At 42.9% G+C, this 12,020-nt stretch overlaps 1 protein-coding gene across 24 annotated transcripts in view; it reads left to right on the top strand.

The window, feature by feature from the left end:
• MAP4K4 (mitogen-activated protein kinase kinase kinase kinase 4) overlaps nucleotides 1-12,020 on the top strand; it is a 162,398-nt gene that overhangs the window by 103,023 nt on the left and 47,355 nt on the right. For all 24 annotated transcript variants that reach the window (XM_059835337.1, XM_059835442.1, XM_059835450.1 and 21 more), the window contains exons 4-8: nucleotides 1,696-1,821; nucleotides 2,624-2,734; nucleotides 5,495-5,585; nucleotides 7,125-7,255; nucleotides 9,565-9,619. In XM_059835337.1, coding sequence (XP_059691320.1) covers nucleotides 1,696-1,821; nucleotides 2,624-2,734; nucleotides 5,495-5,585; nucleotides 7,125-7,255; nucleotides 9,565-9,619 — 514 coding nt within the window. The remainder of the gene's footprint in view (nucleotides 1-1,695; nucleotides 1,822-2,623; nucleotides 2,735-5,494; nucleotides 5,586-7,124; nucleotides 7,256-9,564; nucleotides 9,620-12,020) is intronic.

The following is a 12,020-nucleotide window of genomic DNA, read 5'->3' as shown; positions in this document are numbered from 1 at the left end:
AAATATTACACAACAGCAAGGACAACAGAAGCAGCTGAGGAAGCACCAAGTTAGCTTTTGGCTCAAAAAGGTGTTCTAATAACGCTTTCTCCCAGGGCTGCTGTTCACTGGGAACTTTGATTTACGATTTTCTTGCTATTTTGTTCAGTGTTTCAGAAATACACAGTATTTTACTTTAAAGATGTGTCATGAGAAGATTTAAGAATAGTTTATCCCTGGTGCATTTTGGGAATTCTCTCATAATAATTTACGAGTAAGCACAGCATCCCACTATTAATGTATTAGAAATAATTCTTTGCTTTGTAGCATAGGGTGGTTTCTTTTGCTAAAGCCATGCATACCAGTGTGTATAAATAGTTAACGTGTGCTTAGTATTAACATCTGCATATGTCATGAATAGGATATTTGATTGCTAGTGTGGCACAAATTGCAAGGAAGTTTAAAGCGTAAAATTTTCTCATGTAATCAGCTTTAACATTACAGGATAATCAAAATACGTGCTACCGTTTCCATCAGCTAGCCACCCTAGGGAACAGAGATTTCGGTTTCTTCCTGGAATCAATTTAAGATAGACAATTTCCCCCTGGATATCTAAGGTTAGAAAATCGTGGAGGAAACAAAGATTGTACCTAAAGGGGTAAACCAGCTGCCTTTTCATTTGTTGCCTTGAGAGGTGCCAGATGAAGGCTCCCACTGTCTAGGTGTGGTAAGAGAGAGCTGGGGGTGGGATGGTGTCTGCTCCTTCTTCTGTATCTGCTGGCTGCCTGCTCAGACATCACCTTAAAGCGTGCGTGGATCCTTCCATGCAACGTGTCCAACTGTCACTTCAAAAATGGATTGTGAGTGTTTTTAAGGAGTGGTTGCACAGTATTACCCATTTCAGCTCTTGAAGGGATGACCTCCCTTCACCTGAGCTGCTGTCTGCTTGGCACCTTGCTGAGGCGGAGGGAGCCGGGGGAAATCCTTCCTCCGCCTTTGTGTCCCAGCATCCTGTTTACTGCCCGGGCTCCTGGCCCTCTCTTCCTGATGCACTTGCTCTTCCTCCACGGAGGCAGATGGAGGAGGAAGAAATTTGTGCACAAGGCAAACGCCTTGTCCGCGCAGCGAGGGGAATTCCTGATCTCCACCTCTGCTGTCCTTCGCCAGCCCCATGCTGGCACTGAGGTGGGACCCTGTGGTCCCCACCGTGGAGGGACCCACCTCGGAGGGCCTGCTTTGGCAGCCGACGGCACTGAGCTGCTGTCTGGCATTTAAATAGAACTGGTTGCAATTTTCAAAATTAAAGGGGAAAAAATGAGGACAATGGAAATAATACTCCTCTGTCATAAATTCACAGATTTTTCTGGTTTTCTAGTTCTCTGTGTTATGTAGAATAAAAGCCTGCTAGCTATGTATTTGCTTAAGGTATTACAAGCATAGGGTTTTTAAACAGATCCTGTCCTGCTCTGTCACTGGATGAAGTCCAGTGCATCCTTCATTTGCTTTTTTGCACTGCTGAAAACCTGGGAAAGTAAAGGTCTGGTTTAGACCATCACAATAAACAGGATTTTGATGGCATGAACATAGGTTGTGTTTACTGAGCGTGATAATGGTATAAATTGAACTTTGAAAAAATCTACTTGTGTGAAAGAGAAGAGGAAATAAATAATGCGTGTGGTGTATTAAACATATGGTTTTTTGGTTTTTTTTCCAAAGGACGAAGAAGAAGAAATTAAACTGGAGATTAATATGCTAAAGAAATATTCTCATCATAGAAATATTGCAACTTATTATGGTGCTTTCATTAAGAAAAGTCCTCCAGGACATGACGACCAACTGTGGGTAAGCAGATATTTCTCAGCGATGTTCATAAGTCTTTCCCTTTTGCATATAATTTGAGGATGACAAAAATATCACATTATGGAAAGACAAACTAACAGAATTTGGTGCTTGCCTGAACAGAAAGATAAGTGAATCATATAGGCTAATCATGCATCCTTAAGAGGATGGCTGAACCAAGATTTGCTATTAGCAATAGATTTGCTCTTTAAGTAACCTTTTTTCCCCATTTCCCACATGGATAGTAGCATGTTTCATGGGAACAGGGCAGATGAGCTGAGCAGTAAGAATGTGTGGCTGTAAAAAGAAAGCTGCACTTCAGAATTGTACCCGTTACATTTCTCATCCCACCACATCTGCACCCTCTAGAGGACTGAATTTGGGTTTGAAATGGCAGGGTACAGACATCAGTGCTTGTTCTTCCATAAATAAATGGAAGTTAAAGAAAAAGATGTGTTGCAATGGTGTGATCAGTTTGATTCCTTCAGCATTGGATGTGCTCTTACTTCTGTTGCTGCTAATACATTTTGCATAGCTGAGCAAATCCAGATTCCCAGCATTAAATTACAGTGATTAAATGAGTCCTTGAAAATGTGGTAACTAATGTGAGACATACTCCATATATGTCTGACACACATTGGAGGCATTTGGTTTGAATCCCTTTTCCAGGCAGAGATGTAAAATAATTTATATTCTCTGCTTCACGAGGGTTTCCCAAATCAATGCTGCAACCTGATTATTGTGCTTTGCTAGACAGCTGGGAACTGTGTTTAATGTTGGTTGTATGCTGATATTTGTTTTGCAGCTTGTTATGGAGTTTTGTGGAGCAGGCTCTATCACAGACCTTGTGAAGAACACGAAAGGCAATACTCTGAAAGAAGACTGGATAGCATATATCTCCAGAGAGATTCTCCGGGTAAGGAAAACAGTGCTCCATTTGAAAACACAGAAACAGTCTTACAGAGATGTAGCCTAGCTTGAGGTTCTGCAAGAAGCTGATTCTGATCAATCCTGTTAGCCATGTCATTGCTTGGAGAGTGCGTAGGAGTAGATACATGTCTGCTCGACATCATTTAACTTGGCGTGAGTTGTACTGTATTGTAACAGCAGCCTTGCAGAAAATAGCGATTTTTAGTCATGACAAGTCAGCAGAAGAACCGATGTCCAATGTATAAGCTGTGAAACAGTGTCCGTAAGACACCGTTTTTGAGAAGCCCGAGGTTGTAACAGTGTCGTAACACAATGCGATGTGCTCGCATATTGTATATCCTGCAGCCTATCTACAGCAAGCAGCTACGTCCTATGTGGCTGTGCACTGTGGAGCGCTAGCAGGCGGCGCTGCAAAAGTTTCTCAGGAAGAGGGATGCCACTTACCAGTTCTTCTAAAACCGAAGCTTTAACTAATTACTCTTCATATTTAATTTCCAGTTGGTATAGCTTAAGTGCTTTTTGAATTGGCTTTTGTTTGCTGCGCTAAGGAAATCTGGTATGGTTTTCCTCATGCTTCTTTGTAAAACAAATTGCCTCCTACCCATACCACTACACAGTATGTTTGTTCAGTTGCCTCATCATAAGTGAAGTTCTGAAGGGCTTTATGTTAAAGGAAGCCACCACTGGCTCTTGCATAAATCAGTGCTGCTGTTGTCTGTGTTACACATTTGCTCTGCCTTGGCAATTTTTAAGATGGTGAGGGAGGGAGACGTACAGTTCTGGTCTCTGGCTCTAATTCCATATGCTAGGAGAGAGTCCGGCTGCTGGCATTTGGGCTGGTACATTTTAAGTTGTTTACGAGGGAGAAGAGAAGTTGAATACCTACCGATGGTTGTATTTAAAAATCAAATGACTAGCATGCTTTGATATGAGGAAAGCTGAGTTCTGCAGGACTGATCTTATGCTTGATTTGAGAACTGTGTGGCCTTGGGGGTATTGCATGCTATGTTGTATTGATCCTAGGTTCTCCTTAGGTAAAGTAGCCACGCTCGCTGAGAAGAGGGAAAAATGGTTTACCTCAGAAAAGAGTTAGGTGAAAGCTATTTTCTCATTCCTGTGAGAGATTTGCAAAAGGAGCCTTAATTGCTTGCTAGCAGGAACTGGAATATCTGGAAAAAAGGAATGCTAAACTCACATTGCTATGAAACATTGCAAAACCTGATTCGACACCGAGTTTGTCAGAGATGGAGGAGAGAGGTTGTGTAACAGAAAGTTAACATGAGCTAAAGTGCCAAAGATTGGTGCAGGTGGAGGGGCAGGTGAGGGTCGACCCAATGGATCCCTGTGTGGTTGGAAGGGCCTGGGGACTGCAGGAGAATGGAGATGTGCCCCTCTGTCCCCTCCCAGCCCTTCGCAAACCCGGGTGTGTTTTTTCAGTAAGGTTAGGTGGTACTCTGGAGAGAACAGATGATTATCTCTCTGGCTGGGTTGGTGTAGCAGAAGGCTTTAAAAAGTATCCTGTGTGAAGCTGTGGAAAAGCCTTCATTCCTGTGAAAAATAAGACCACACTTAGCATTAGCAGTCAGCGAAGGGTCTCAGGGACATTAGCCGTTCACTTGATTCACTTGTGACATGTGTGGGGAGGAGCTGTGGACGGTGGGTTTTTTGTCACGCTCATTAACTGTTTTAAGAAAAGAAAATAGCCCAATGGTTGTGTAGGCAAACTGGTAAATGATCATTTAATGAAGAACATGTGTTAGGAAATATTTCTCTACAGCAACCACTACTTTCTTAACCTCTTGCAGCTGTAAAGGTTCTATTTCTTTATTTTTCATAAAACATTAAAAGCCAATGAGGGCAACACGAACAGGCAAGACAATCCCAGTGGAGACTACAATTTTCCGAGCAGAGAGCTGAGGAGAAACCAAAATACAGGCAGTTGCTAAGAGGGTTGCCTCTTGTTCTCCCAATTACATTAGAGAGTAAAATGCAACATATGTCTTCCTCAGCCCTCCCTCCACATGGCTAATGCTTTGGGGCATGCATCCAGGTGCTGTCTCAACAAAAAGCACCGTATGCCAGGAGGTTTTGTTTCCTTTGGAAAGTGTAATGCTCATGCTTTTTTTTTTTCCCCCCTTTTTCTTTTGCGTGTTCTTTTTTCCTGAGGAACAATTATGTGGCTTCATATTTATGGAGGCTAGAGAAGAGAACTGCAGCTTCGTGGCTTTGCTTTTGTTTGTCATCAGTCGTCCCTCGGCTTCAAACATAACTGCCAGTCCATCACCCTCCCACCCTCTTCCCGAGGCTGTGTATATGCACGCTGATGCTGCCTCCTTTCTCCCTCCACCCCCCTTCCCAGACTCAATTCTGGGTGAGACTGTGTGTGTCAGATGTCAGTGATGTCCACTGACACTGATGTCATGTACAGTGTCATTGCATGGAGACTTTCTGGGAGCTGAACTTTCTTCACGCGACAGCTGAGAGGTGTTTGCACAGTGCAGATGTTGGGCTGTGTGTAGGTACAGTGTGTGCATGACCTGGGGCCTGTGTCTCTGCTCTATTACCAAAAGTTGTGCGGGCAGCGTGCTGCTACAAGGCTCCCGCAGGTCCCATTGCACCCAGCCGCTGAGCAAGAGCCCGAGACCGAGTGCTATGGGCTTTGGGAGTGCTGGGTATGGGTAGTCTGTTGCTAAGCCAAGAGCCTAACTCTGAATGTCCTCTCCTTCCTCTCCTCTTCTTAATGCAGGGGTTGGCACATCTTCATGCCCATCATGTGATTCACAGGGATATCAAAGGGCAAAATGTGTTGTTAACAGAGAACGCAGAAGTGAAACTCGGTAAGTAGGCGCGCACGTCCACTTCCTCATTCATTCAACCTTTGTTTTCTGATGTTCCCAAATGGGTTTTATTCTCCAAGAGCCCTGCAATGTGTTCTGTAGCACGTGCACTCTGTCACTGCCTCTGTGTGAATCGAGGCCCTGCACGTATTTCCTCTTGTTTTGGGAGGATGGCATGCATTTTGTTGGAAGATGTTGGCTTTCATGCCAGAAGCGGTGAGGGGACTGTTTTGTGCCCCCCACCAAGCAGTGCATGACTTGGGTTGGTTCCAATTCCCTTTATTCTGGACTCGGGAAGTGATGGGAGTCACTCTTTTATTTGGCTTTAATTAAAATAGCACCTGCTGTGCAAGTTCTGGACACAAAAATATGATCTGGACATCACACTCGAGGGAGCTGTGGCATCAAGTTCAAAATTGACTTCCAGTTCTGGCATGCCTGCCAAAAACCATGCTCATCCCTGGCCTCTCCTCTCCCTTCCAAGTGGACAAACTCTTTTTTTCCTGCTCTCTAATCTGTCTCTTCCAGTTACCGCGCACTTTAACCTTCTGTGTTTGTATTACGCTACATTCGCCACCTTTTTCTGGTTAAATATAGAGCCATGCTGAAACCCTCCCACCCAGCCCACATCCCTTCTGTTTTGCATTACACCTTCCTGCAGCACGAGGCATGGGAAGATGTCGCAGCTGCTGCAGGAGGAAGCCCTTGGGAGAGCTTTCCTCCTTTTGGTCCAAAGTGGAGCACGGTAGCTCCCAAACTGTTGCTCCCACCGAGCTCGTTTACACCAGCCTTGTCAGTGTTGCTCAGATGATGGATGCACTGAAGCTGACACAGCCCTCCTAGAGCAGATGCAGTTACTGGTACAGAAAGGCATATATCAGTGTTGTCCTGAGCAGGGAGTACTGGAGGGAAGAAAACACCCTTGTAATGTAATTGCCCTGTAATGAAATGGGCAACTCTTTTACAGCCCATGTGCGTGTGTGCTCAAAGTTAGCACCTCTTGAACAAGCCTCATCGTTTGCTCCTATCGACACATCTGCTCTGTGCATTAGAGCAGAGAGCAATTTGCTGAGCAACAGGTTATTTTTGCTATCCAATTTTAGAGCAGAAAAGCTGGACAACTGAAAAGGAGACGTGTTCACGTGTGTGGTTTTCCCACGGCATGAAAGGTACCTTTGGCAAACAGCTCCCTCTGTATAGACAAAGGTGCTTGGCTTCACCATCTGGGAAGGGGATAGCTCTTCCTCAGCCTCCCAGGCAGTATTTTTGCAGCTGTACATTCCCTTCTGTACGGGCAGGCTGGAGAGAGGTGCAGGAGAGGTGCTCGTACACTGCCGTGTCTCTTGATGCTTGTGGCCCAAGCACGTTGCATGTGAAGCACGAGGGCTCGGCTGCCTCAGTACTAATCATCATATTTCTCCTCAGCGTGGTCCTCCCATGTGGAACATCCAGAGGCTTTTATTTCCCAATCACCTTACAGAAGTAATCACTGCATTATTTTTCCCCTCTTATTTTATTTTACTCTTTTCCCACCCGCAGTGGATTTTGGTGTGAGTGCTCAGCTGGACAGGACAGTTGGCAGGAGAAACACTTTTATTGGAACTCCATACTGGATGGCTCCAGAAGTTATTGCCTGTGATGAAAATCCAGATGCTACGTATGATTACAGAGTAAGAGAGTCCTGTTCACAGAAAAAAAACACCCCAACATACAAAAACCCTATACTTGCAGTATGAACGTTCATGAATGATGGCAGTTTTTGAGACATCTTATGCTTTGTAGGAGTGATATTTTGTGTAGGTATATTCTTCTTACAGGAGTACAAGGTATTGGTCACTGCCAAATTGTGACCTTTAACAGTTGACGTTACTTGTATTATCATAGTTTCGAGACATAAGGAGTAGGACTTCAATGTGCTGTAAGTACTCAGAGAAGGCAAAAAAGAGTGTAACTGGAGACACTCCTGTTTTCAATTTGTATAATGATTGTACTTTAAATTGTGTTAGACTATGTCCCAGTTATTGTAGTAACCCAGAACAATGCATTTTAGGTGTTGCCTTAAATAGAATCACTGTCTGGAGAGCCAGTGAAGTACAGAAGGAGCTCTTTAAACTGTTCCTATTCCCGATTTCAAGATACATATACATGGTGATAAAAATTTATCCATCACAACATTTCTCGAGGAAGATAATTTTTTTACGTAGTTTGTTGCAAACCAAAGATTTAATTACTGCAAAACCGTAATTGGCTTGATGGTATTTGCACTACCCTTAAGAATATTATGTATGTGTATTTAAAGTTAAATTTATCTAGTGAAAGCATGCTGTAATCTTAAAAGTTCTTCTCAGCTTGCTTTATTGAAAGCACAAGGAAAGAAAAAAATGTGAAAATATGCTTTTAAAAAATCTTCACTTAGACTAATGCAATTGTTCCAACTTTTAACCAAGGGCAACAAAGATATCAGAAAGCCTGTGATTAAGGCCTTACAATGAATTTTAGAGCTGAATATCAATTATATGAATTTGCTGAGATTGATAGTGGCGTTAGCTATCGGTATGTTTGTGTATGTCTAAACCTATTTAAAAAACCCAGATTATTTCAGTTGGTGTTTTTGTACCTTTTGACTAAGATTGATCAGATTGATCCTATTTCTCTTGATTTAATTGCTTTTTACATCCATCATCTCATTGTACTAAAGTTAATGCTTTATATCTTTGCAGATGGAGTTATTAGGAAGGAAGGGTGGCTATTAAATGATCTAATAAAGGAGAAAAACTCTCTGCAGTATTTGTTAATGCAGTAGTGATGTAAAACATAACTCCTGTTTATTCTTCCTGATGGAGCCTTTTTATTCTTCCTGGTGGAGCCTGTAGGGTTCTTTCCCCCAAAAAATTCGTGGTTGAAAGATTTTGTAAGATCCTGAGGTTATGCAGTTTAGCTTAAATGGCTGGATTGGACCAAGAGAAAGGATTGCCTTCCTGCATCTGAAAATGCGATCATTAGAAATGTTTCTCTGCTTGTAGTACAAGAAGAGCTTATTTGCTCATTAGTTTTGACTAATTTTTTAAAAAGTCATCATTGTGACCAGAAATGAAGACTGCTTTGCTCAAGAACAGCTCTCTTTCAGCAGCCTCCTCCAGTGTTTTGCCGCTTCAGCTGCGGCAGTCTCTGGAGTTGGTTCCTCACCAGGACTCTTCCAGCTCTTGCCTGTGTTTGACCCTCCTGGCTCTTGCTCAGGCTCTCCCTAGGCAGGGGTGCTGGCCAGAGCTGGTACCTTGAAAGGCTTCCGCTGGAGGACTCTTGTCCGTAACGTTTCAAGCAAAGCTGAGATGGTAGGGAAAGAGCGTTTGCTTTGTCTCCAAGCAGTATGTCCAACAGAGGCTTCCTGCAATTTTAGCAGTGATGGCTGTGATGGCTGTTTCCCTACATAAAGCTGTTACTTGATTATTGGGACTAGAAAAAGTTCAGGACTGGGTGTATTCCACGAATCTGTATTTGTTTATTTGCTGGTTTAGACACTGAAAAAGACCTGCCAGGTTTTGGGTTTTTTGCCCCGCAGTCTTTCATTTTCTCCATCTTTTGTTTGGGGGAATGGGTGCAGTGTTTTCTGTGAATCTGCTATAGGGAAATGTTCAATCCTTTGTAAACAAGGGAATACTGAAAATTCTGTTGTTTCATAGACTTAGATTTTGGGCAAATGTATTTTTCATTGTCATAGTATGAATATATTTTTATGTGTTATTAGAAAGGGTTGTTTGCATACTCTGTATGAATACACGCATGCATTTGTGTGTTATGTATATGTATTATATGACAAGTAGATTTTATGATACTGTTACAAGAAAAAAGTAGCTTATATTATTTAAATAGCCATGGTATTTGGTTTCAGTCTCACCTACAAGGCCTCTGTAAATAGTGCTCTCTTACTGTCTGAATGGGTAAATCCACCTACTAACATATGGTCTCTCTTTTTATGCAGAGTGACCTTTGGTCGTGCGGCATTACAGCCATAGAGATGGCAGAAGGAGCTCCCCGTAAGTGATACGTGTACTTCTCCAGTGGGCTGATTAAGACTGAAACTTATACTTGGGAGATGCTGGTTGTGATCTGAGTTTAGTTTTGAGGTTTCTGAAAGTATCCTCATGTTATTTCTGTTCTCTTTGGTTTTGCCTGCCCTGTAAATATAAAATCCCATAAATAGCAATGCTTTTGATAAAGATAGGATAGTGTTTAAGCTCTACAGTGCAGACTGCAGTAATTTAATTTCTATAGCAGGTATATTTGGACACTAATTGAGCGTCAGACTTCCTTCCTGTGGGTAGTATATTGTGCTTTGGAGTTGTGTCCCAATTTGTGTATGGCCTGGCCTGGGATGCTGAAACCTCAGCTGGGGAGAGGGGCAGTGGGGCCTCGAGAAAATCGACCTTAATGAAAAAAGCATCTGTAGCAATTGGTTCTGTGTTGACTTTTCATCAGTCTGGGTAATGCTAATATTGCTTCTCCTTTTGTTTCCACTCGTTGGTGGGTGGTGTTGGTCTTCCTTAGCAGTGGCATGACTTAAACTGTAAATCTGTCTTCAACACAGAATATTGAACTTAATGCTCCCTGCTTGAGAATACTCATCAGTTGATACGGGTATTTTTGAGACAGAAACCTGGAAACCAAAAATGCACAACTTTTTATACCTTATTTTCCCCTCACATACTTATTCTTTCTGAGTATCAAGGCAAACGGCAGATATGTGCAAGGAAGACAGAAGGATTTAAAAAGAAAAGAAATTAGGCATGATGCTTTGGCTTTCAGTGGTACTTTTTATGAAAATCCTTATTGAACTAGCAAATATGCTTACCCTCAACCCCAACTGGAGATCTGTATTTAAAAAATAACAGCCTAAGGTACCTAAGAGTGAGTTAATTAAATTTTTTTACATATAACAACCACCACACCACAGCCCAGCTTGAAACCTCTGTCTTTGAAATAATCACATTGAAATGAAGTATTGATATTTTTCTAGCTACAAAATGGTCATATCATTATAGCTGCTGCCTGATTTTTTGTTGTTGTTGTTAATGTAAAATTTATAAATCGAAGCACAACGCTCTTGTTTTGATTTATGTTTTGGGAGGTCTGATGGCTTGGTTTTGTTTTTTTTCTTCCTAATTGCACATTTGCATGAATGCCCATGTGAGAGCTGCTCCCAGGACACCTCAGCGAGTGCTGTATTAACAGCATTTGAGCTACCACTTGACCTCCTTTTTGCTGTACCTTTTTGTTCAGTGCATAGTGTTGCCTGGGTGGCTTTCAGTTAAAAGCTGTGTCTGTGGTTTTGTAAGCCTGGAATTGGACAATAATATTTTTTCATTTCCAAACTGGAGCAGAGCTTGGCCCCTCTTTGTGTAAAAGTACAAGAGGGGCATTTGAGAAGGAAGCATCTTTCCAACATAAATGCTGAACAGCTCTTGCCTTGGTCTGTCCTCTGGCATGTGTGCTCTGCCTCCTCCTCCAGTGGCAGCTGAAGAGTCCATCTCTAAGCTTGGTGGTCTGATGAGGTCCACAGGCGTCCAAGGGTCTTCTCTGCCAAGGTTATGGCCCCTTATCTCTGAATCCAGAATCCTCTTCACAAAGTCTGTTTCTCCTGAGTATCTGCTGTGTGGAAAAAGTTACCTTTTCCTGCAGTGGTCATGCAGGCTGAGACTGATAGTGCAAGAGGTCGAGCATAGGAAGATGGTAAAAACGAAGGATTTGCTTCTAGCATCCTTTCTTGGGCAGCCTGCTTCCCTGCTCCTTTGTTTCCCTGCATTGGCTCTGCCACGGTGCTTTGCTTTGGAGCAGGAGGAAAGGCTGTCCTTAATTGACTCGCACTAAGTGTCCGCTGAAACCAAGGGGACTTCTTTTGACAAAAGTCGTGCGTTTGCATTTCAGGTCTGCAGGGAGTCCTTTTTTTGATACAGACTCTCCCATGCTTCAAAACCATCAGGCCTTGGAATAGAGAAAAGCTCCAAGTCTGGAGGGTAAAAATGAGGCATCCTGCCTTAATTGTCTGCCTAATGGGAGAGGAGGGCAGGTGGAATGAAGTTTGTATGAAGCAGTAACCATGTCATTCTTCCCTTCTGCCATCATCTTCTCCCAATATTTTATTGACTGGAACATAAGTTAGATGACTTGGGGCCGGAGGAGGGCTGTCCACAGATGTTCCCATCATGCTGAAGTCTGAAGGTTAATCTGTGCCTCAATCTTTTTCTCTTTTTGGGGCCACCCTTGGCACATTGAGCTGTGGCGTTGTCATTTTGGGCTAATTGCATTTAGTTCTGTTGCTGTCTGCATCTGCTGCATGTGCGGTCAGGATGGTAGGAATGGTTGTGGAAGCTGAAGCCGTGGTATTGACAGAGAGCAACTAAGCCAGCTTCTGTATGTTTCTGTTTGGTTTTGTTTTCT

This window comes from Gavia stellata, chromosome 1 (genome assembly GCF_030936135.1).
Source record: "Gavia stellata isolate bGavSte3 chromosome 1, bGavSte3.hap2, whole genome shotgun sequence".
In the NCBI taxonomy this organism is placed as follows: Eukaryota; Metazoa; Chordata; class Aves; order Gaviiformes; family Gaviidae; genus Gavia; species Gavia stellata.
This window is presented reverse-complemented; position numbering and strand designations above follow the sequence as displayed.